Source organism: Mandrillus leucophaeus, unplaced genomic scaffold, assembly GCF_000951045.1.
Source record: "Mandrillus leucophaeus isolate KB7577 unplaced genomic scaffold, Mleu.le_1.0 Scaffold136, whole genome shotgun sequence".
NCBI classification, from domain to species: Eukaryota; Metazoa; Chordata; class Mammalia; order Primates; family Cercopithecidae; genus Mandrillus; species Mandrillus leucophaeus.
In genome coordinates, this window is record NW_012101321.1 from 2,789,688 (window position 1) to 2,816,198 (window position 26,511).

The window sequence follows — 26,511 nt, forward strand, 5'->3', positions numbered from 1 at the left end:
TTTTGACAACCTCCTTGGAAGAGATAAGATTCAACGTTTTCTTTTTGACATTTCTTTATAAGAAATTATAATCAGTGCAGGAATATATTTACAAAATGTCGTACCATAAAAATAAATTATGATGGCTGAGTTTTTCAGTACCAGGACTTCCTTTGTAGATTAGGATGATTTCCTTTGTACCTGTGATTTATTATCTTTTCTTTACTTTGGAAAGTGATTGTGTAAAACAAATTTTCTGAGAGAAGGAAACCAAGACAATCTGAGGCAATCATTTTCTTCTAGTTGATCAGTGTAGTTAGTTTAGAATATATAGTATGTATTTGTACAGTAATCTGGGTACCTTTTCAAAAAACCAGTGTGTTCTTGGATTGAAATGCAATTGATAACTGTTCCACTTGCCAATGAAAACCCAATTTTCTTGGCTATGAAATTCACAATACAGGAGTATGCCACTTTATTATCGTTATTATTGTTAACTAATATTTATTGAGCACTTACTATGTGCCAGGCTTTTGTCTAAGTGTTTTGTGCATGGTAATTCCTTTAACTGTCACAAAATCCCTTTAAGTAGGTAACATCATTATTGTTTTTACAGAGGCAGAAACTAATGCACCAATGGGTCAAGTTGCACATAGGTAGACTCAGAATCTGAACACTAAGTTTTCAATCTGTAGCTAACAACTGCATTTTTAAAAAATGAATGGGATACCGTAGCATAACATAAAAGAGAAAACATCACTGTGCTTATTGTATAAATCTTCTGCTCAGTTTGTTTGAGTGTGTATACATGTGTGTTTTTTAAAGTAACATATTTCTTAATGTGAGTTTTGGCCCAGAAAGTTTGAGAAACTCTGTAATATGCTAATACTGCCTTCCACTTTTGGCATCAGTTGCTGGGTCTATTTTAATGTTATTTATCAAGTTACCTTTCACTTCTCGTGCTGAAGTACCTAGTACATACAAGCAACATGCTATTGCTTGTAAACGGAAAGCTTTTTTTCTTTTCAAATTGCGCTACTCTTACTGTCTTTAGCCCAGGTTATGCTCCAGGCTTTTTTGATTAAACCCATTTTACAAAAAAAAAGCTGAATATTTGGTTAAAACTAGAGGATCCTCAGTGTTACTGCTTATGCATTTGTTCATTCATTTATTGGTTGTTAATTGAGTACTGTAATATGCCATGGACTGCTAGTTTCTGAAGATATGAAAGAATAAAATGAAGTCATTACTATGCTAGTAAAAGAATAAGCTGAAGATTAGGGAGAAACAGGAGTGGTCAAGGTAAAGCAAATATTTATTTTTTATTAATTACAACTCACATTTCTAAAATGAAGAAAAATAGACAGTTTGAGGAACAAGGTAAAGAAAAATCCGGTTTTCATCTTTAGATTGTAACCACAGAGTGAGCTGTTATTTTGGTCCATAGTGCAGAAACAGGAAAATAAAAAGTAGAAAAAAGTGAACCTGCACCATGATCTCCTGATTCCTGTCTTGCAACATAGGAATCAGGAAAATCGGCTAAAACAGAATTTTAAATTTTTGCCTAAGCTATAAGAAATCATGTTTGTCTTGTTTTGTTTTTAAACCTATGTTACAATGCTAGACTATTCACACTCTGTTAACCTAGCAGTTTACATTGCCCTAGTTTGAATGCAAATACTTCTAAAAGAGCAAATGCTGACAAAACCGAAGAGAACTGAGTGACAGAACCATAGTGAATTTATTACTCATTGCTGAGTTGCTCCTGTTTGTGCTTAGTATATGTTTCTGTTTCTCTCTCTCCCTTTCAGGAAAAGTAAGTGATTTTTTTTTCTCTCCTTCATTTATCTCCTACCATTTGAATGTGTATTTTTATTTGTGAGATATTTCTCTCTAACACACACATTTAATATACAACATACATCTTGACCTGGAATTGACTACCGACATTTAACTGTTGTTGATCAGACAGCACTTCTTTATCTCTTTAAGTTTTAAGTGCTGTTTCTGATGAATGCCAGTCCTTTTAGTCTGCTCTGTAACAGATACACCAGGAATCAATATACCATCTAGATGTCACAGAGGGAAAAGAACACTCTTGGGGGTGGGGGGAATATTGTTTAAACTTGTTAGGTGTTATGGCTTTTACTTCATTTTTCTATTTATTGGGCTTCAGTGAAGCCAAAGGAATTCAAGCTTACAAAAAGAAACACATCTTATGATACTACAGCAGTAAATAACAGATCTTAAATTGTTTAAATAAAATATAAATGCAAAGAAAGAAGCTAAAAATTACCCCATACTTGATAATGTTTTGGATATGTTTTATTGGCTGACATAATATGTTAAAAATATTTTAATCTTGGCATCAAACATTGATGCTGTTGTATGCCACATTGATTTTAGAGATTATGATATAGATTACATTGTCTGGCCTTGGAAAGTTTGCAGTCTAATGAGCATAAGAATGATATGGGAGAAGTTCCCAATGTAATTGTAGGATTGTGAGGGAAGCCCTAATAGATGCTTTCCACTATGACAAGCATTTTACATATGCTGTTTCCTTTAATTCCCTCAATAAGCCTGTAAGGAATGTGTTATTATCTTTATTTTAGAGATAAGGAAACTAAGATTTAGTGAGGTTAAAGAATTCTGGCAGGTCACACATTTTCCAAGTGGTAAGCTCAGGATTTGATCTCAGATCTGTGTATCAGTAAACTGTAGACTTTAGGTATAATCTGAAAGAACATTTTAAATTGAATACTTGCTTTATATCTGTTTCATTCCAAAATCCAACTACTTTTCCCTCTGTATTGTCAAAAAGTAAGAGATCGACTTTTTTGGAGAAATTGTACTAGACGCATTTCTGATATGAGAACACCAAGCACACCAGAAGGAGGGTTTAAGGTAGAGGATGGAAAACAGGAGGATTATAACTGAAAGCTTTAAGTACTAAGTCATGAAAACCCCTAGACCCTTTCTGCTGTCATGCTATTAGAACTGTGGCAGCTAAGTTTATACCATCCTCACCCCATAAGACAGAAGATTGTATTACTCTTTGGACATATTCACTGGCTCAAAAGAAAACACCTAAAAAAATAAAACATTTAGGGATCCTACTTAGAGCCCACTTGATTTCCTTTCAGTGAAGTCTACCAGTTCACATCACTACTTATGCTCTATATGCTTCAATCAGCTCTTCAGTGTCTCATTCTTAAAAATGGAGGGGCAGCCAAGTATTAGCAAACATTTAAAGACAGCCTCTAATGTGAAAGATGACAAAGACCAAAGTAAATAGAAAATCAAAACAAAACCAGAAGAAACAGAGGCAATTTATGAAGAAGAAGTTTTTTTTTTTTAAAAAGAAAAGAACTAGAATAAATATTCTCAGATAAAAGAAAACTATTGCATTAATAGAACAAGAAAATTATGCTATGGAAAGTGAATAATCATAAAATAAGAAAGAGCAGTATAAAAATTAATAGAAGAGTTGTAAGGTAAGTACAGATATCTTCTAAAAGGAATATCAACATGATGTGGAGAAAACAGCCTGGAAAGATAAAATTAGACCAGAGCAGGGAATCTTTGGATTTAGATACAGTTATATATTACTGTTACCATTTATAAGTAGAGGCACCTTTAGCAGATTACTTAATTTTGAGGATCCTATGTAGCAAACTATGTAGCTATTTAATTTATAAAACCCTGAAGAAAATTTTTCATGGATACACTGACCTTTTTAAATTGAATTATTACTTATTCAATGTGGCATGTTAGTTTAAAATATATCTGTGCAACTCTTTACGTAGAATTTAATACTAAGTTCAGGAAAGTGGAAGCATATATATTTAAGGAATATACATGTATATAGATGTTAGAAGACATTTACAGGATTTGTTGAAGTTTTGTTTTTGAAATAGAATTAGTCCATTTATTTTGTGTGACTGTGTTTCTAAATTTACATCTTTTAAGCATTAGTACTCTGTATAGCAGACTTGGTTTTCTGTAGAAGTTATTTTCTAATAGAAGTTTTTGAATGACTCTAACAGACGTTAATTCTATACTTAATTCAAGCGGCCTCCAATGACATTATTTTTTAACATTAGTCAGAAAATGATAAACCGAAGCAACTGAAATGGATTGTGGTTAATATTACTGTCAGGGTGATGAATAATCCTGACATATACCAGCAACACACTGCCAGTCAGTAATCCTTCTCAAAGTTAAGTATTTATTCTCTGATCATGCTAAGTTACTGTGATGTGGAGTGACTATTTAGTATTATTTATAAATGAATTGTTTTATTTGCATAGCATTATTAATTTTATCCCATAGTGCTTTGTATTCGTTTGGTGCTGGGTGTACAAACTGAGGTAGGTTTAGAATAGGGAATATCTACTGTGAATTTACATAGAAACTATTTCCAAAACACCTAGGAAACTTTTTTTAAGTTTACTTAGTAGCAGTAACTATCCTCCTGATTTTAGGCATGGCTATTTTTTTTTAATTATAGAAAGTAAATTTAGTAGAATATTTAAAAAGCAGGTATGCATTTATAGCTTTTAAAATATACTTGCATGTGTCAACTTCTGATTCTTATCTTGCCTATGATTTTAAAAGTTACTTTGTGTGTGAATATGTACTATGGTTTTTTACAGTGGATAATTTAATAAATATATTTTATTCTTATGTTCAAATTCCTGTCCAATTCTTTATTCTCCAAGTTCTATTCAATGTGTTTGTTCAAATAATTGTTAAGTATTTACTGGGCGTCTTTTTTCTACACTATTCTGAGGACTCTTCCAGAAACAACAGTGAATTAAATTGTGCGTACTTTTAAAGACCTTTATAATTGCATGCATGTTATATTTAAAACGTTTATACAAGACTAATCAGAAAACATTTTTCTGTAGCTTAATTTTTAGATGGTCTTACTTTCAGAAAAGGAATTTTTTAAAAAATGTGAATCCAAAATTTATCATTTGAAGCAAGTTTTTGGAAGTGGAAAGAAGTAAATTCTGCAAACAAAATCATGTTATTGTGGGCTCTACATAAAAATTAGAATAGACAAATAGTTTTTTTTAGTGTAAGAGGGAAAGAAAATCAGTAGTTTTACTGGGATATACATCCCGTTGAACTGCATTAACTTATTTATTTTAAAAAGAAAAGATTTTACAAATCCACATACCTACAGTGAACTCATTTTTGAGAAAGGTGCCAAGAAAGTACACTGGGGAAAAGACAGTCTCTTCAATAAATAGTGCTGGGAAAAGTGGTTCTTCATATGCAGAAGAATGAAACTAGAACCCTATCTTTAACCATATACAAAATCAAATCAAAATGAATTAAATACTTGAATCTAAGAACTCTAACTGTGAAACAAGAAAACATTGGGGAAACTCTCCAAGACATTGGTCTGCACAAAAATTTCTCGAGTAGTACCCCATAAGCACAGGCAACCAAAGCAAAAATGGGCGAATGGGATCACATCAAATTAAAAAACCTTCTGCACAGCAAAGGAAACAATCAAAAAGTGAAGAGACAAGCCACAGAACAGGAGAAAATATTTGCAAACCACTCATATGATGAGGGATTAATAACCAGAATATGTAAGGAGCTCAAATGGGTCTATAGGAAAACATCTCATAATCCAGTTTTTTAAATGGGCACAAGATTTGAATAGACATTTCTCAAAAGAAGTCATACAAATGGCATGCAGGCATACGAAAAGGCACTCAACATCACTGATCATCAGAGAAATGCAAATCAAAACTGCAATGAACTATCATCTCATTCCAATTAAAATGGCTTATGTCCAAAAGACAAGCAATACCAAATGCTGGTGAGCTTGTGAAGAAAAGAGAACTCTTGTACACTGTTGGTAGGAACATAAATTAGTACAACCATTGTGGAGAACAATTTTGAAGCTTCTCAAAAAACTAAAAGTAGAGCTGCCATATGATCCAACAATTCCACTTCCAGATATATACCGTGGAGAAAGGAAATCAGTGTATCAAAGAGGTATCTACACTCCCAGGTTTGTTGGCAGCACCGTTCACAATAACCAAGATTGGGAAGCAACCTAAGTATCCATCAACAGATGAATGAATAAAGAAAATATGGTACTTATACACAATGGAGTACTATTCAGCCATAAAAATAATGAGATCCTGTCATTTGCAACAACATGGATAGAACTGGAGGTCATTATGCTAAGTGAAATAAACCATGCACAGAAAGACAAACATCACATGTTCTCATTTATTTGTGGGCATCTAAAAATCAAAACCATTAAACTAGTGGAGATAGAGAGTAGAAGGATGGTTTCCAGAGGCTGGGAAGGGTGGTGGGGGATGGGGTATAGGTAGGAATGATTAATGTGTACCAAAAAAATTAGCAAGATAGAATAAGACCTAATATTTGATAGCACAACAGGGTGACTATAGTCAAAAATAATGTAATTTTACAGTTTAAAATAACTAAAAGTATAATTTATTTGTAACACAAGGGATAAATGCTTGAAGGGATAGACACCTGATTTTACATGGGATTATTATGCATTGCTCGCCTATATCAAAACATCTTGGGTACCCCATAAATATATACGCAAACTACCTATGAAAATTAAAAATTAAAAAACACCAAACATCAAAAAATTAAGAATAATAAATAAAAGTTTTTGGATGGAACTGGAAGCCATTATCCTAAGTGAAGTAACTCAGGAATGGAGAACCAAATACCACATGTTATTACTTGTAAGCTGGAGCTAAGCTATGGGTATGCAAAGGCATACACAGTGGTATAATGGACATTGGAGACTTATAAGGGAGAAGGCTGGGGGGAAGGTGAGGGACGAAAAATCACCTATGGTACACTCTTTGGGTGACAAGTATACTAAAAGCCCAGACTTCACTACTATATAACTCATGCACATAACCAAAAGCTACTTGTACCCCCTAAAGTTATTGAAATTTTAAAAATTTTAAAAAAGAAAAATAAAAGTTTTGATTAGGCCAGTAAATTGGGAAAGTTATAGACCTAGTGTGACCTATCTCAGTAAATTATTTTAATATCTGAGTGTTACCTGTCTGAAATATAGACAAGGTAATTAATAGTCATTAGTAACATTAATAACTGTTCAAATCATCCTACAATCCTATTGTTTAATTGTTTTAAAAACTTGAGATATTGCCCTCTTTCGGGCATCTTTTTAGAATTCTGTCCCAGGTTCTGACTTGTTCCACAGTTTCACTAATATAACAAATTGACCATATAGCTTACCGTACACAAATTAAAATACAAATTTTTGAGGCCAGGCGCGGTGGCTCACACCTGTAATCCCAGCACTTTGGGAGGCCGAGGCGGGTGGATCATGAGGTCAAGAGATCAAGACCATCCTGGCCAACATGGTGAAACCCTGTCTCTTACTAAAAATACAGAAATTAGCCAGATGTGGTGGTGGTGCATGCCTGTAATCCCAGCTACTCGGGAGGCCGAGGCAGAAGAATAGCTTGAACCAGGGAGTCAGAGGTTGCGGTGAACAGAGATCGCGCTCTACCTTCCAGTCTGGGTGATAGAGCGAGACTCCGTCTCAAAAACAGAAAAAAAAAACTTTTAAATCATTTTGATTGAAACATTCACATGAAATATTCAAGTGAAATATGAACGACTAATATGAATTCTTACATTTAGGGTTGAATTTTTCGTACAGAAAAAGGTAGAAAAGAGATTGAAGATGAGTCAGTGTTCAATGGAAAACACTTGCTGGTGTCTTACTGGTAGAAAGGAAGATGAAGATGTGCCAGTTGTTCGCAACCTGTGAGCTCTGGTCATTTGAGGGGACTGTGGGTTTGTTGCAAGAGGTCTGTGAATAGACAGTGTACGTGTATATATATTAGAGACGATCTTACAGGACAAAGTTGGAAGCTGCTGATTTAGATTATGTAATTGACTATCTATTTATTTTGACCCAATGGTGTTAATGGCTTTTCTAAAAACAACTTGGACCAAACAGAATTATTACTACTCTTCTGTATTGTGGCTGCTAATGCTACTTATTTTTTGTCTAGAATGTATTATAGGTTCATGGTAAGAGTTAAGGTTCTTTTTTTGTGTGTAGAAGTCCAATTAATCTAACACCATTTGTTGGAAAGACTTTTTCTCTGGAGATGTCCTGGCATCTTTGTTGGAAATCAATTGGCCATATATGTGTAGGTCTATTTCTAGACTTTCTGTTCTGCACAATCAATCAGTATATCCTTATACCAGTACCACAGTCTTGAGTACTGTGGTTTTACAGTAAATCATGTAATAAAGTCTTGTGAACCCTCCAGCTTTATTCTTCTTTTAAAAAATTGTTTGACTGTCCTAGCCTTTTTTCTTCTTGAGAATGTACCTGTTAATTTATAATTTTTAAAAAGCCTTCTAGATTTTTTATTGGGATTGAATTGAATCTGTAGAACATTTGGGTTAAAAACAATGTACTAACAACATTGAATGTTCCAGTTCATTAATATAGTATCTTTTCCATTTATTTAGTCCTTCTTTAGTTTCTCTCAAATGTTCCATAGCTTTTAGCATACGATTCTTACACATATCTTGTTAATTTAACCTTCAAAAATTCATGTTTTTAATCCTGTTATAAAATGTTTAATTCCAATTATTTGTTGCTAGTATGTAGAAATACAGCTGAATTTTGTAAATTGACCTTGTCTTCTGCATCCTTGCTAAACTCAATTATTATTACTAGCAGCCTTTTTGTAGACTTTTTGGGACTTTCTGCATAAATGGCATTGTGAAATGAAGACTCACTGCGCTGTATAATGTTAACAAATATTGAGAGTGCCTTGTCTTTAGTGTTAGGGGAAAAGCATTCAGTCTTTCGCCATTAAGTATAATATTAGCTATAGGCTTTTCTGTAGATGCTTCTATTAGGTTAAGTTCCCTTGTCTTTTTTTTTTGAGACAGAGTCTGGCTCTGTCACCCAGGCTGGAGTGCAGTGGCGCAATCTTGGCTCACTGCAACCTCCACCTCCCGGGTTCAAGCGATTCTCCTGCCTCAGCCTCCTGAGTAGCTGGGACTACAGATGCCTGCCACCACAGATGACTAATTTTTGTATTTTCAGTAGAGACAGGGTTTCACCATGCTGGCCAGGATGGTCTTCATCTCTTGAACTTGTGATCCACCTGCCTCAGCCTCCCAAAGAAGTACCCTTCTATAACTAGTTTGTTGAGAGTCTTCATCATAATTGGGTATTGAATTTTATCAAATTCCTTTTTTGAAGATGATTGCATTTTCTTTTTTAGTTGGTTAGTATAGTGAATTACACTGGCTGATTGTGTAGTGTTTCCTTCCTGTGATAAACCAGATTGTGATATATTATCCTTTTAATAAATGGCTGGAACACATTTGCAAATATTTTCTTAAGAACTTTTGCGCCGGGTGCGGTGGCTCACGCCTGTAATCCCAGCACTTTGGGAGGCCGAGGCAGGCGGATCACAAGGTCAGGAGATCGAGACCATCCTGGCTAACACGGTGAAACCCCGTCTCTACTAAAAATACAAAAAAACTAGCCGGGCGCGATGGCGGGCGCCTGTAGTCCCAGCTACTCAGGAGGCTGAGGCAGGAGAATGGTGGGATCCCGGGAGGCGGAGCTTGCAGTCGAGATCGCGTCATTGCACTCCAGCCTGGGCGACAGAGCGAGACTCGGTCTCAAAAAAAAAAAAAAAAAAAAAAAAAAAAGAAAAGAACTTTTGCGTGTGTGTTCCCAAAGGATATTGGCCTGTAATGTTGTTGAGTTTTGGCATCAAGTTAATGCTTACATGACAAAATGAATTTTGAAGTTGTTTCTTCCTCTTCTGTTTCCTAGAAAACATGATATACAATCATTATTTTACCCTTAAGTGTTTGGTAGAACTCATGAGTGAAGCCATTTAGGCCAAGAGTTTTGTTTCTGGGAAGGTTTTTTTGTAAAACTTTGAATTCAGTTTCCTTAACAGATAAAGGGCTATTCAGGTTATCTTTTTGTTAATGAGTTTTGGTAGTTTTCATCTTTCACAAAATTTGTTTATTTCATCTCAGTTGTCCCTTCCTTCATTCTTGATGCTGGCATTTATTTCTTTTTCTCCTTCTGGACCAGTCAGGCTGGAGATTTTATTTATTTTTCTATTGCTTTTTCTGTTTTCAATTCCTGTGATCTTTTCTTTCCATACTATATTTTTTCTATATGATTTACATTTAATTTATCTTCCTTTTTAGTATCTTAAGGTGGAAATGTTAAACTGTTTAAGGACTTTTTTTAATGTAAGCATTTAGCGCTACAAATTTTTCTTAAAGCACTAATTTAGCTGGGTCCAACACATTTTTATATATTGTTTTTATTTTGAGCCCATTTAAATATTTTCTCATTTCTCTTGTAAATTTCTTTTTCACCCATGGATTATTTAGAAGTATGTTGTTTAGTTACCACCGATTTGGGGATTTGTCAGGTGTCTTTCTTGTGTTTATTTCTAGTTTAATTCCATTGCGGTTGAGGAACATACTCTGTATGATTTCAGTTCTTTTCAGTTAGTGAGAATTTGTTCGATGGCTCAGAATATGGTCTACCTTGATTAATGCTCCATGTGCATTTGGAAAGAGTGCATATTCTTCTTTAGTTAAGTATTGTTTTGTAAATATCAATTAGGTCAAATTGGTTGATGATGTCGTTGCTGATGTCTTCTATATTCTTACTAATTTCTACTTGTTCTGTTGAATCCTGAAAGAAGACTGTTGAAGTCTCCAAGTATAAGTTAGATTTGTCTGTATTTTCGTTCAGTTCTGTTAGTTTTTCTGTTTGTTTTGTTGTGTTTTTGAGGCAGAGTCTTGTCCTGTCGCTCAGGCTGGAATGCAATGTGCCATCTTGGCTCATTGCAACCTCCGCCTCCTGGTTTCAAGCAATTCTCGTGCCTCAGCCTCCCAAGTAGCTAGGTTTACAGGCATGTGCCACCATACCCAGCTAATTGTATTTTCAGTAGAGACAGGGTTTCGCCATGTTGGCCAGGCTGGTCTCGAACTCCTGGCCTCAAGTGGTTTGTCTGCCTTGGCCTCCCAAAATGCTAGGATTACAGGTGTAAGCCAACCCACCTCACCAAAGTTCTGTTAGTTTTTATTTTATGTATTTTCCACATTTATTTTTGGGTACATGATGTGGGTTGAATTTTGTTTCCAGAAAGATGTGTTAAAGTCCTAACCTCCTGGTATCTATGAATGTGACCTTATTCATAAATAGGGTATTTGAAGATGTAATCAAGTTAAGATGAGGTCATTAGGGTGGGCCCAAATCCAATATGACTGGTGTTCTTGTATGAAAACATATAAAGACAGACATACAGGGGGAGAACACTATATGTTGATGGAAGCAGATATTAGAGTTGTGTTGCTGCAAGCCAAGGAACAACTGGGCCTACCGGAACCTGGAACAGGCAAGAAAGATTCTCCTTTAGAGGCTTCAAAGAGAGCATGAACCTGCAAACAACTTGATTTCAGAATTCTAGCCTCCAGAAATGTGAGACAATAAGTTTATATTGTTTTAAGCCACCTAGTTTGTGATGTTTTGTTATACGAGCCCTAGGAAACTAATACAGTGCATACACTCTTCAAATTGTTATGTTTTCTTGATAAAATAATTCATTTTTCATTATGCAATGTCCTTCTTTATATTTAGTAATATTTCATGTTCTGAAATCTACTTTTTCTCATGTTAATATCCCATGAGGGCATTATTTTGATTATTACTTGCAGCATTTTTTTTTCTATTATTTTAAGAAGCCTGTCTATGGCTTTATATTTAACTTTTTTATTATGGACAACATATAATAGAACCTTGCTTTCATGCCCAATCTGACAATCTCTGCATTTTAATTGGGGTGTTGAGATCATTTACATTTAATGTAATTTTTTATATGGTTGGCTTAAATCTACCTTCTTGCTGTTTTTTTTTTATTCTACACATCAGTTCTTTGTACTTTGTCTCCCTTTATGTGCTTCTTTTAGATTATTTTTATGATTGTATTTTATCTGAGATAGGAGAACAGTATAGGCTGGGATATGAATAAGATTTTATGCCCAGGAAAATATATGCTGCTTCTTAGGTCACGTAGTTAGTGTGGGGAGTTCAGTCAATCTGGTCAATAGATGAGCTTAGTTAGGTTTGTTATTGTTTTTATTACCCTAAAATACAGTGCAAACTTCAAATTCCTCTGTAAGAATTTGGCCTGGGTGGTGGATGTCTTTTCTCACTCTTCTTGCTCTACTCTCTAGCTGACCCTCTATGCCTGTGCCACAGAGACATTTTTCTATGTACTTTTCTGGGTTTTTTTCCAGAATTAGATTGCTGTTGTTGGTAACTCAGTTCCAGGCTTGTTGGGGGGTAGATAGGGTAGCTCCTCAGTTCTCCTGGTTCATCCTCATTCTTAAGTAGATCCCATTTAAATGGTCATCAGGGATGGACCTTCTCAGTGTTCTTGCGTCTACCCTTCATGGCATCCACAGGAAAGAATTTCCTATCCTTCTCCTAGTAGTAGCAGACCTCTTCTTTGCATCAGTGCAGGACATGTCTTCCTGAATGGGCTTTTGCTTTTACCCTACTCCAGAAGCAGCGGATCTTTGCCTGGGTCCTAGGGGTGGTACACAGGGTAGTAGATTAGTTTTGCTACTATCCCTCTTCCTGTAGTAGATTAGTTTTGCTCCCACTCTTTCCCCATGTGCAAGTTGATACTTGCTTAGTCCCTGGGATGAGAGTTTGGTGTTCCTCTCCCATCAGCTTAAGGATTTTGATTCCTATAAGAGAAACATTAGGGGAATGAGATTGTGTTTTGCTGCCATTCCCAGTAACTGTAAATCATATCCTGTATGCCTGTGTCACCTAGAGAGCCCCTCCCTGGTTTTCTACCTTGCCTCAGTCATATTCTCTCTCATGAGCCACCTATAGAGGCCCATGGAAAAGAGCTTAGAAGTACATGCAAACTCCCTTGTGTTTCTAAGTTGATCTGTTCACCCAACATTGGTATTTAGAATTCTTTATAAATAATTTTAGCAGATTGTTCTTTCCTGCCTTTTTTTTTTTTTTTTTTTTTTAAGACACAGTTTCACTCTTGTCGCTCAGACTGGAGTGCAAGGGCATGATCTTGGCTCACCGCAACCTCTGCCCTCTGGGTTCAAGCAATTCTCCTGCCTCAGCCTCCCGAGTAGCTGGTATTACAAGTGCCCTCCACCATGCCTGGCTAATTTTTGTATTTTTAGTAAAGATGGGATTTCACCATGTTGGCCAGGCTGGTCTCAAACTCCTGACCTCCGGTAATCCACCCGCCTCGGCCTCCCAAAGTGCTGGGATTACAGGCATGAGCTACCATGCCTGGCCTTCTTCTTACCTACTTTTATGTTGACTACCTCTTCCTCCCATGTTTTGCCAAAATTATAGCAGTTTGTAAGAGGCCTGTAACTTTTTGGAATTTACTTCATTTAGTTGTCTTTTACCTTAGCATTCTGATTAGTACAAAAGTGGTTATCATCTTATAGTCTTTTTATTGTTGTTAAAATGAGAGCAACATTCCTTGATACTTGCTACATTTTTATATGAAAGTAGAACTGCGTTATTCTTTGTGGTACTGAAATTGCCACGACTTTGTCCAGTGAGGTCTCTTTAAGAAGGATATTATGTCCCTTAGATACAATCCCATTAATATTTGACAAATCCTTTGCCTTCTGGTACAACAAGTTGTCTGTCCCAGGCTGTTTTGTATATTTTCTGCCCCAGAATTAGAATCCACGATTTCTTTAAGGACCTCTGGTTCCTTTTAATAGGAAATAGTCAACTTAGATAGCTTTTTAAATATGAAATTACCCATTTTGGATACATGGTTAATGGACTTCTTAGGCTTTTCTTTCTATGAATTGTCTAGTGCATTCTTTGACATCCACATGTTGTTAAATCACTTTTTTAAAGGAGCTTCTTAAATTATGTCAAATTTGAATGTTTTAAAAAAGGTGCTCCATTTGGGAAAAGGAGTGTGGATGGTGGAACCATAGTTTTGCCATCTATTACCAGAATGAGGTAGTTTATAAAACTTTATATTCTATTTTATAAGTGATTGTAATCTCAATATTGATCTCAAAATTTGAAGAAATACTCTATATTTACCTTTTGAATTAATTTCATTTCCTCTTGATGTGGTATCTTGAGGTTCTCCAGAGAAACAGAACCAATAGGAGATATCTATATATCTGTATCCAAAAAGAGATTTATTATGAGAAATTGGCTGATGTGATTAGGGAGGCTGAGAAGTCCCACAGTCTGCCATCTGCAGGCTGGAGACCCTGGAAAGCTGGTTGTGTAATTCATTGCAGGTCTAAAGGCCTGAGAACCAGGGGAGCTGATGGTGTAAATCCCAGACTGACAGCAGGAAAAGATGAGATGAGCTGTCTCTGCTTCAGCAGTGAGATAGGAAAAAACAGGCAAATTCCTCCTTTCTCTGCATTTTGTTCCATTCAGATCCTCAGTAGATTGGATGATGCCCATCCACACTGGAGAAGGAAATCTATACTGAGTCCACCAGTTTAAAGGCTAATCTCACCTGGAAACATCCTCATAGACATACCAAGAAATAATGCTTAATCTGTGCACCCTGTGCCCCAGTCAAGTTGACACATAAAATTATTTCATATGATTTGTGTTACATGAGGTTATTTTTTTTCCAGTTGATAGTAAGTTATAAATTGAACAGAGGATTTTTTGTTATATTTTTATGCTTACATTTTATTTCTTTTTGTCTTAAATTGTAGAGGCAGCCCAAAACCTGTCCAGCTATTGCAGGTGCAGTGGTTTCTAAATCCGAGCTTCACTGGCTTGTTTCTAGTCCCTCATAAGTATTGATTATCACTGTACTACAATTAAATGACTAAATTTAATCCCCCACCCCACCAAGTAGAGCAGATATATAGTTGTAGAGGGAAAAGTACAATAAAATTTTCATTTTAAAAAGGGTAAAATGTAAGTTCTCTATGTTGATGACTATCCCAACATATCCTCTTGCACAAGGAAATAAGGTAAATTTTAGATAGCACTTTTGAATCTCATCGGCCTTTATTTTTTGACTGATTTCTCCAGCAATGGAGCAAGGTTTTTGGTCAACAATCTGGCTGCTCCAGTTTTATTCAACTAGTGGATTTTGCTTACTTTGAGAGCGGCACTGGGGAGGAATGTACAGGGGCTGGACTATTTTAGCAGGGTCTGCTTTTTGATGTAACGGCTTCGTTTTGGGGATCGTCTTAGAGGTTGAATATCACTGACCTTCCTTGCCGGGACTGGGCTTTTTCTAGGTATACAACTGCAATGTAACTGCCTGTCAGGCCTCACATTGCTAATAATCAACTCCAAAAGTGTTATCAACATTTGCCAGCTCTTACGTATGACCCATGGCTATTCTTAAGTCATGAGAATTATTAGAGTCTCTTCTGTTGCACTTATGGAATCATTAGAGATTATCTTGTTAAATTGATTCCAGTTGCCCTGTTTCTTCTGAAAGCTACCACATAGGCTCGTTTACATTTGCCAAACAATATTTTATCTCCTTGTTTGATATTTGAAGTCCACTATAGTTTTAAAATGCCTTACAACTCAGATGCCTGCCTGTCTCTGTGTTCTTTAACATAATTTTTAAAATCAATCTCTCTTCATCCATTTCCCCCCTACACTTCCTGGCCTCAGATAACCACCAGTCTAACTCTTCATCTTTATGAGATCCACTTTTTTTTAGCTCCAAAATATGAGTGAGAATATGTGATATTTATCTTTCTGTGCTTAGCTTATTTCATTTAACATAATGCCTCTAGTTCCATCCATACCTTATATATTGACATCTTTAACTTATCCTACTTTATGTCTAATTTTTGTATTAAGATTTAGTATTTTTCCAGCCCAAGGTGGTGGCTCATGGCTGTAATCCCGGCACTTTGGAAGACTGAGGAGGGAGTATTGCTTGAGGCCAGGAGTTCAAGGCCAGCCTGGGTCTACAAAAAACTAAAAGAATTATGTTAGTGTGGTAGCATGTGCCTGTAGTCCTAGCTGCTTAGGAGGCTGAGGCAGAAGAATCGTTTGAGCCTAGGAGTTCGAGGCTGCAGTGAGCTATGGCTGCATCACTGCATGCGAGCCTGGGTAACAGAGTGAGAGCCTGTCTCTAAATAAATAAACATATTTTTTAAAAGATTTACTATTTTCCCAAAAAGCAGTTTATTAGTCTAAAACAGAATAAAATAACTATTTTTACTAATCTTTGTGGATTTGGACTCCTCCTTGCTTTCTATAATCATGATATTTTATTGTGCTTCACATGCATATCATTGAAATATTTAGTGCCATTAGCCCAGGCTTAAGCTAAACAATAAGCACACAGTTTTTCCCAACTCAGCGTTGAACATACACACACACACACACACACACACACACACACACACAGAGAGAGAGAGAGAGAGAGTTAGTTTCTGAAATTAGAACTAGTTTTATTATATTCCGATGACTTTCAAAGCAAATAGAAAATGAGTTTCAAAAGCTGAATGTTTCTCAGGTAGTTCCCAATTTTGTTTTATGTTTCTGGTTTATAGAAGCTAGCAGAACATTAATATGTGTACTACTAATGACATGTCTTAAAAGCATATAGATTTATTTGATTTTAATGGCCTTAACTGGTTTGTTAAGTGGGCAGGTGAATATATCTGCAAATGCATAGATTTTGTTATATCAGCATTCTTTATCATTTTCATAATAACTTAAAACATTTTTATTAATTATCCTTGGATTTTTTGGACTGTTTTTTGGGTTGTTATAGGCATTTAGCTCAGCAGTGGCATTGGATTAATAGTTTATTTTTAACAGTTTATGTGACTTTCTCAAAATGAGATAAACACCTATAGAAAAATTACTTAATACTTACTGTGTAGCTGAATAATATAGAACTATGAAGACATCACTAGTAAATCTATCAGTGCAAGCATTTGAAATGATTTAGTTTCTACATAGGTACAATAAGTAAAATGGAATACTTTCTTTTTCCCAAGATGTGTTTGTTAAATTGAAATGGTGTAGTGAGTATATATCTAATGCCACTCGTAAAAAAGTGTGTTTTCAAGGGATTAAAAAGTGTTCTGGTACTTGAAAACAAAAGTGCTTATTTGTTAGCTCTAAAAGCCATAGTGGTGTGCTGATGAAATTTTTTTCTTGACAGTATTAAATAAAATCTAGAGCATGTGAGGATAAGTGCCAAACCATTTCAGCTGTATATAGCATATAACGAAATACCCTAAAAGCCAAGGTTGAGTGAAAATGCTGATCAGGCTGCTTGTTACACTTGTCATTTAGATCAAAAAAAAGCTGTTACAATTGAAACAAAGTAGTTGCTACACCCCCTGACAGTGGCAATGTTGCTGAAATGACAGACACTATTTATTTATTTATTTATTTTCTTCACTAGAGTAGTTGGGGAGGAAGACAGGTGATGGAGACACTGGGAATCAAATTCATTGGCTTCTCTAAAAAGCCTCAGCAACACAGAAAATTAAGGGCTCTCATTTGGGTTCACAGAAAAGATAGAAAAGAAAAAATAGAAAAGTTGAAAGGAAGATAAGGCAATAAACTTTGATGACAACATTTACCTTTTTTGTTTACTTTTTTTAAAAAAACTGTATTTGCCAAGCATGTTTTTGACGTCCCCAAGATAAAATATGCTTTTTTAAAAAATTCATTTTTGATGCCTTCTTCTAAGGTAATATCACAGACATTATATAGGTAGGGATAAAAACTTTAATAGTATTTTTTCAAAAGAGCATTTAATCTAAAGCTCCCATGAAAGGATTCTAATGGCCTTGCAGAGGCAGCGTACCAGTTCACACAACCCAAATCACTCTGGGATTTGCTAGTCAGTTTGGTTGGAGGTGGCTTTTAATCTTGCTGCTGCCACTGGCTGGTAACCAACCACTGATAGTTGTTTACTTCCTCCCGACTGTTTTTTTCACCTGCAAATTGGGGATGCTAATTGGTCTGTGTATTAAGAGTTGTTGTAAAGATAATGAGATGATTTATGTAAGATTCGTAGAACCTTTGCTTATATTCAGCAAATAGTAGCACTGTCATCAGATAAAATGGCACCTTTGACATGTATATCATAGTTTTTTCCTGGAGTCTTCTCAAACCAAATCATTATTCCCTAATCAAGAATGACTATCTTTTATGATGTAACATTTCCTGATAGTGTATCCTTTTATTCTCTGAATTTGAAATTTGTTTAATCTGTTAACATATATCAGATGCTTGATGATATTCTGTCCTTTAACCTGACATTTTTATAGCATAGAAGAACATTGAGTTCAGCCATCTTGTATTCTATTCCTTGCTAGTTTTTTTCCCTTACTTTGCAGTGGTTTTCTTTCGTTTCCTGTTGCCTAGCCTACTTTTAGGGAAGAATGAAATAACATATAACTTCTAATTGCATACACCTTCTTCAGTACTGTAAGCAAGGCTTTACCTGTCATCACAAAATTAAAGAAGGTTTCTGATTTCCCTGTCATGTCAAATGAAGATTACATTGGCAGATGGCTTTCAGCCAGTCATCAGGATCCTAAGCAGGGTTGCAAAGTAGTCCTGCTCTTTTGCCTCCCCTTCCTAAGCTTCTTTTCACGTTTGACATCTTTTCTTCACTCTTCTGTTTACCCACAAAATGTATCTTGATGAAATATTATGCTTTAGCATTTTCAAGCACCTTATTTCTTAGTATTTTGGTTTAGAGTTACCTTTTTTCCCTTTTCTTTAACCCCAGTCTTTTCTGCTTCTCATCTCCAAATGTTGGAGTTCAGTGGTTTTCCAAAGAAAGCCTTTACAGAAAGGTGTGAAAAACTCCTTGAGACATTTGGGTTTTAAAAGAGAAGTTAGCTGACACAATCAAATCTCTGCTTTGTAAAAAATCTGAGACTTCTTGCCAATTTCCCAGAACTTTCTTACCTTCAATAACTGTACGTATGGTCCAGTAGTTTGGAATTTCACTTCTGAAAGGTTGATATAAATTGTAATCATTCATACATAAATTTCAAAAGGAAAGAAGGAATTATAGTTATGGCAATAACCGCATTAATAGCAGCTACACTTGTTAGTTTCTTTCTGTTTGTTTGTTTGTTTGTTTTTGTCAGGAGCGCTTCTAAGTGCTTTACTTACATTGGCTTTTAAATCAACCTGTTAAGTAAAGAAATATTTGAAAAATTGAGATTACAGCAAATTTTTGAAATTAGGAAAACCAACTTGTAATACAATAGTTTTAAATACATAACATGGTCCAGAGAAGGGCTTTTGAGTACTAGGTTTGAGTCTTCTAGATTTATGTTGATTTTGAGCTAGATAATTCATTTCTTTAATACTAAAATAGGAATATCTAGATTACCTATTTATTATGAGAATGTATAATAATGTTTAATAAATTACAAAATGTAAGCTGGAGGTATTGTTCTTAATTAGATAACTTCAGGTAAGAGTTCCTAAAATTTTAATAAAGAAAGAAAAAACAGGTACCTTTTCTTTTTACAGCTAACTTTTATTAATAATTAGACCAAAGTCTGTTATGTGCTTTTAAAGGAGTCTGTTAATTCAAACTGTTTGTTTTTAAATAATGTAGTAGGAGATGATTATAAGTAGCCTGATATTTCTTACGCTTTTCATAGTAAACTTTGGAGGCCCATGGATTTTTGAAAAGTAATTTTGTTTTGATTATGTTCTTAAGGTAGTAAAATTCATTGATGGGGACTACTGTGTACTCTTAGGCTTCTTACAGATCATCCACAGTACTACATGTTCTTATCCTGCTTTGTCTTTAGAGGATTGTGATGTTTAATCACAGTCTTTCCTAATAGACACCACTAATTTCATCAGGCTTACTTCGTGCCTTTTTTATTAAATATACTTCATCAAATAACCTGAAAAAAATAATAATTATTATCATTATTATTACGTACCAGGCACTGAACAGATCACTTTATATGCAGGGATTTTATTAACTAGTAAAATTACTTCTCAAAGAAGGTAACAAAAAATGTTTTTTTAATTGCAGTCTTCTTACAAAGTTAATTTTTAAAGTTTTATTTTGCATATCCTTTTTTGAAAGATATCATTACTGTCTCATAAGCAGAGTACTTATCATTCTACTACAGATGTCAACTTTGCTGTTTGTGAAATTATTAAAATATCCTAAATATGTGATTTTTAGCTATTCATACTATTTTCAGGAGTTTTGGTTTTCTTTCATTTGTCTTTTCTCACTTTAAGCTAAGTTTTTGTTTCTGTTTTTTGTTTTGTTTGAGACAGGGTCTCACTCTGTCACCCAGGCTGAGTACAGTGGCACGATTACAGCTCACTGCAGCCTCAACCTCCTGGATTCAAGCGATCCTCCCAAGTAGCTGGGACTACAGGCGCACACCACCATGTCCATCTGATTTCTGATTTTTTGTAGAGACAGGATCTCACCATTTTGCCCAGGCTGGTCTCAAATTCCTGGGCTCAAGTTATTCTCCTGCTTCAGCCTGCCAAAATGCTGGGATTACAGGCAGAGCCACTGCGCCTGTCCTTTAATTTTTAACATAATATTTTGTTGTTAGATCTAATACTCTAACTTTCAACTTATTCTATTCTATTTTACTTAAACCTGTTTTTCATTGTATTGTGATTGAGATTTTTTCTTAGTTTGTAGAGTTAAGAAAACCTTCTATAATTCCATTTATTTGTTAGCTTTTTATAGTGTTTAAAATTATTTTTCTGTATTCTAGAGCTATTTGTGTTTACCTGGAATTATACCACTTTTATACTCTCTAATCAATACTTATTTTTACTGATTTTTTAAAAGAAATTATGACCATTTTTAATGGCCAGTATTTTGAGTCACTTTCCTTTAAAATCTTGCTTTTTAAGAAAAATACTTTGTCAGGCTTGTTAAATTGTACAGTAAGCTCTATGTAGGATGATGGTGCTAGCATCTTCCCGAACTGACTTATAATTTTGACTCTTAATATACTATATAAGTAAGAGGATTCATCAGCATTTACTTTTTGTTCTTTTGCAGAGATGAATAAACATCTTGAAATGCTGATTTAGACAATGTTTTAAAAATGCTTTGATGCACTTTGGTATATGACTGACTCTTGCTTAGTTAAATGTTTTGCAGCATTATAACATAGTTGAATTCAGCTCATCTTTTAAAGCAGTTGTCAGAAAAATATGGGCTAGCATGGTAGAATGTATTAGCTCAATACATTGTCTCCATTTTATTATGAAGCTGCTGAGGAAGCTGTGATATACAGCACTGTCATTACAGATCTATTGTTAGGATGGTTCCACAGTCTTCTTTGCACTGCCATTAATTTATAGCAGTAAACAATATGTAGCCTTCCAACTGCAGCAAAGCAGAATCTTTTAATGAGGTGGATGTTATTACCACAATAAATCAGTGCTTTCGCGTAATGTATAATTCAATGTGTGTATTCCCACTGTAACTTCTCTGAGTAAGCTGATAGTGTATCATTGTCATTGCACAGCTCCACTGGTCTTTTTTTTTTTTTTTTTTTTTTTTAACTTTCTTTTATTTGGGGACTTCTTTTTTATATGCTTGCAAATAAATGTGGTATGTCTTGATAGCTGTCCTATAGCAGGCTTCAGAAACCAACTGTAACAATAACAGCCAAAATCAATACTGTGGGTTCTACCAATATGGATCTCTGCAAGATGCCATTTTTTTCAGATGCTAGTGAAATCAATCCTAATTGGTTTTAGCATTATATTCAAGAAACGTGATTCTATAACTATTGATTTTGGGGGTTATTCATTTGGAGAGTAATAAAAATAGGAGCAGATAAAGTGAATACTTAATATGCTGCAGAACCATACAAAAGGAGCATTGATTCTATTTTTAATTCATATGATTTGTCTTCTAGTGATTTTATTTCTTCTCTCTTTTCTTTTCCATGGCTCATTCTTTAGGGGCAGCAACTAAAATACATTTAAAGGCATTTCAAATTGGTTTTGTAACAAAGAAAGAATCCTTGGAGTCAGCTCCATTCTTAACTGGCACATATTTAGTAAGTCAGATATGATTCCTTTGTACAGAAACTAATGCTTTAAAATATAGCATTTAAATTAGTTTACTGTGAAACTGACTTAAAATAGTAATTAAAGATTTTTAAAATTTTGCTTGTAAAGGAAAACATGCCTTAAAATATGATAATATTTATTAAAACCAAGCTATTGAAAGAGAGTGATGCCAAAGATAGTTTTGAAAAAATAATTAATTTGATAAAGATAACCAAAATGATAAATTTAAGATGTTGCTTAAAATTACATAACATGAAAAGCAGTTTAAAAACTGGTCTGAACATTGCTTCGTTTTCAATAAAATATTTCTCAGTGCATCCATTTTAAACCAATATTTTTGATTTATTTGTTTTAACATTTTCTCTACAAATAATCAGATATTTTCTTTCTCTTATAAATAAGGAGTGATTAACTAATAGGTGTTCATAAATTATATAAGGCAAAAGACTGTTGTGTATCTTTTTTAAAATAAAGATTTATTTATTTATTTGTTTGTTTGTTTGTTTAGAGACAGGATAGGGACTCCCTCCATCTCCCAGGCTGGAGTACAGTGGCACGGTCATAGCTCACTGTAGGCTTTAAGGCGCCTGGGCTCATGTAATCTTCCTACCTCAGCCTCCTGAGTAGCTGGGACTACAGGGACATGCCACTATGCCCAGCTGATTTTGAAAATTTTTTGTAGAAACAGGGTCTCACTGTGTTGCACTCCTGGACTCAAGCGATCTCCCACCTCGACCTCCCAAAGCACTGGGATTGTAGGTGTGAACCACTGTACCTGGCCTCTGTATCTTATTAAGAGAAGTAATCTTATATATCATATCTTTTTCAGTGAATGGGTACTTAAACATTTTGAATAAGGAATAGAGATTTTCTAGAGATCAGAATTTTTTTTGAGAATGAATTGTTACTTAAAGCAGTTGATCTTAACATTTTTTGAGCCTTAGACTCCTTTGAGACTCTAAAGCATATTCTCTGTGTCTTCATAAGGAAGTGTACATGCATAGGCATGATCACACAGAATTTTGCCTGCTATTTAATGGAGTTCATGTATTAACTAAATGACAACAGCAGTAGCAACAATAAAGATACAGGTACCAACTAACATCTATTAAGCTTTATCTTATGCTAAGCAATTTGCTAAAGGCAATTATTTCATTCAAACTCTTTTACCCAAATTCTAAAAGATTATCTTAAAAACCATAGTTAGCATTCATTGAATGTTGTCAGGCATAGTTTGTTGGACTTTAATGTACCTACTCATTTTTATCTTTCAAAACAACCTTCTGAATGAGTATTATTATCATTCCAGTGAGCTCAGGGTTTCGACCATGTTGCTATGTTGCTCTGGGACCTCTGCTGTAAAGTATTATTTTCCAGTATAAGTTCATAATCTGTCTACTATTTTTTGTAACTATATATATAGTTCATGCAGGCATATTTTTATCGTCTGGTTAAAGTATATACATATATATGTGTGTGTGTATATGTGTGTGTGTATCCTATATAGATATATAGGCATATTTTTATCCTTTGTTTTCACTCACACTAGTAGAAATTTCTAGTTATATCTTAACCCTATTTTCTCACAATTTCTTTCTTGTACTCCATCTCACCTATCTCCCAGTTTTGTTTCATCCTCTTCTAAGAACCCATTATAAGTCAGTCCTTCAGCTTTAAGATTCTGTTTCTGGTTGTTGCTTCTAATTAACTAAATGAGGTTTTATAGGTGCTTTCCAAAGTGTTGTACATCTGATATTTCATTTCATGTAATTGTCTTTATGTGATGCTTGTTATGGGTTGATTAAACACCTATGTTCCACTAAAACTAGACTTACGGAGAAATGATGGGTTCATCCATTCACTTACTTATATGTTGTGTTTAACTTGTGTTGAAAAAAAACTGCTTTTCTTTTTACTCCCGAAATGATACTGCGTTGCAGCTTAAATAGTATATATTTTTAAAATTCACTTTTATACCTACCAGTAGGATATCATCACAAGACAGGAAGATGTGAAGGATGATTACATTTATGTATTCTTTTTTTTTCCCTGCCTATTGGCAGCCAATAGGAGCCCTGAACCCAAAAAGAGCAGCATTCTTCGCAGAGCGCTATGAATCATGGGAAGACGATCAAGTTCCAAAGTTTCACTATGGTACTCATTACTCAACTGCAAGTTTTGTTCTTGCATGGCTGCTAAGAATAGTAAGTTCAATTTGAATAATACACCATGACTAAATAAATTCAATGTTGTGAAGGATATGCAAAAATTAGAACTCATCAGCATCTTTTTTTGAATACTAAAAAAGTCAGTTTAAATGATTGAAGTTCTAATTATAAATATCTCTATATCTCATTTGGCTTGTATTGCCTTAAAAATGTTTCATCTGGAATTGTATGAATTTTTTTTCTTAAATTTGCCCCTTCAGATGGTTGCTATCTTACCAGATTCCAAATTGTAACATAAATTCTTTTAAAATGCAGTTTATTAAAATAAGAACTAAGTAAGTTGTTACTAACACAGACATGTATTTATATATTTTGGAAAGTTGCCCCAAATGGAATAAGGTAAGTTTGTTGGTAAAACTAAGGCTGTCGTGTATTGATAATATATTGGTTAAACAAGAAATGTTTCTGTGAAATTGAAAGGTGATTCATCTACTAGAAAGCAGTGTCTTTGGGAAAGCATTAGCAGCACATCATTAATTAAAGCTTGTTACAAGGATACAGGCAGACATAAATCCTAGAAGTAATTTATAGTGCTTAGCTAATTTCAAGCAATTATCCACTAATATGTGTTTAAGTGTTCTTTAACTAAGAGGAGGCTTTTAAATCATCCAAACATTTTTCTTTTCTTAATCATAAATTAAATATTGAGCCATAACAGTAGGAAAACTACATGCTGGACTATTCTCTGTACTATGAAGAAAATACATCTAATTTATGTCTGCATGATATTAATAAATTATTCTTAGAAAGGAAGGCTACCTGAAGAAAATGTTGCAAATACCAAATTTTTGAAATATTTAGAAATATTTCTTTTGAGGGAAAAATAACTTGAGAACATTAATGTAATAATTTATATATAATTCTCATTGTATACCTAGTTTATATTACTAGCTAGTAGCTATTAGTCATTAAAATATTTAGTTCTAAGGATTTATAAAAACCACATTTTTATGCATGAGGGAACCTATGGATTTTTTTAATTGCTATTTTTTAGGAACCTTTTACAACTTATTTCCTAAATTTGCAAGGAGGCAAATTTGATCATGCAGATCGAACTTTTTCATCAATTTCCAGAGCTTGGCGAAACAGTCAGCGTGATACATCTGATATTAAGGTACAGAAATGTTTTGTTTTATTGTTGTTATTGCCAATGTATTACTTGTTGAATGAATGTTGAAAATTTTCTCTACTGCCATGCAACGCTATTTACTAAAGATAAATCTCAGAAGATGAAGTCCTTAATTGAATGGCCAAGAATTATAGCATTTCTCTCTCTGTCTCTGTCTCTTGTCTTTCCCTGTGAGTTTTTGTAGTTGTTGTTTTGTTTTTGTTTGTTTGTTTGTTTGTTTGGAGACAGAGTCTTGCTCTGTCCTTCAGGCTGGAGTGCAATGGCGCAATCTCGGCTCACTGCCACCTCCGCCTCCAGTGTTCAAGCAATTCTCCTGCCTCAGCCTTCTGAGTAGCTGGGATTACAGGTGTCTGCAATAATGCATGGCTAGTTTTTTGTAATTTTTTAGTAGAGACGGGGTTTCACCATGTTGGCCAGACTGGTCTGGAACTCCTGACGTCAAGTGCTCTGCCTGCCTCAGCCTCCCAAAGTGTTGGGATTGCAGGCGTGAGCCACTGCACCTGGCCTCTCCCTGTAAGTTCTAAATGACTGTCTCTCTTCTATCAGAATCTCTCCCTCCTCGCTCTCTGTCTGTTGTTGTAGAGTGGTTTTTTCCCCTCTTTCTCTTTAGAATCTTTCTGTTGAAGGGAAAATACGGTAGGTAGTGTGGATGTAAGGCATGTAAGGCACCATGCGTAATGGGATTCTGAACTTTTTTTTTTTGGAAACAAGGTCTCACTTTGTCCCTCAGGCTGGAAGTGCAGTGGCGCAGTCACGATTCACTGTAGCCTCAGCCTCGACCTTCTAGGCTCTAGTGATCCTCCTGCCTCAGCCTCCTGAGTAGCTGGGACCACAGGCATGTACCACCACACTAGGCTAATTTTTTATTTTTTGTAAAGATGGGGTCTCCCTATGTTGCCCAGGCTGGTCTTGAACTATTTTAAGCAATATTCCTGCCTCAGCCACCCAAAGTGCTGGGATTACAGGTGTGAGCCACTGTGCCTGGCTGGAATTCCAAACTCAGTGAGTAAAATTACTATAGT

The 26,511-nt window shown here is 34.9% G+C and overlaps 1 protein-coding gene across 1 annotated transcript in view; it reads left to right on the plus strand.

Annotated features, from left to right (window-relative positions):
- Window positions 1-26,511, plus strand: part of LRBA (LPS-responsive vesicle trafficking, beach and anchor containing) — a 771,345-nt gene that overhangs the window by 576,257 nt on the left and 168,577 nt on the right. The window contains exons 45-46 of the mRNA XM_011973242.1: window positions 24,196-24,336; window positions 25,355-25,474. Of these exons, the coding sequence (XP_011828632.1) occupies window positions 24,196-24,336; window positions 25,355-25,474 (261 nt within the window). The remainder of the gene's footprint in view (window positions 1-24,195; window positions 24,337-25,354; window positions 25,475-26,511) is intronic.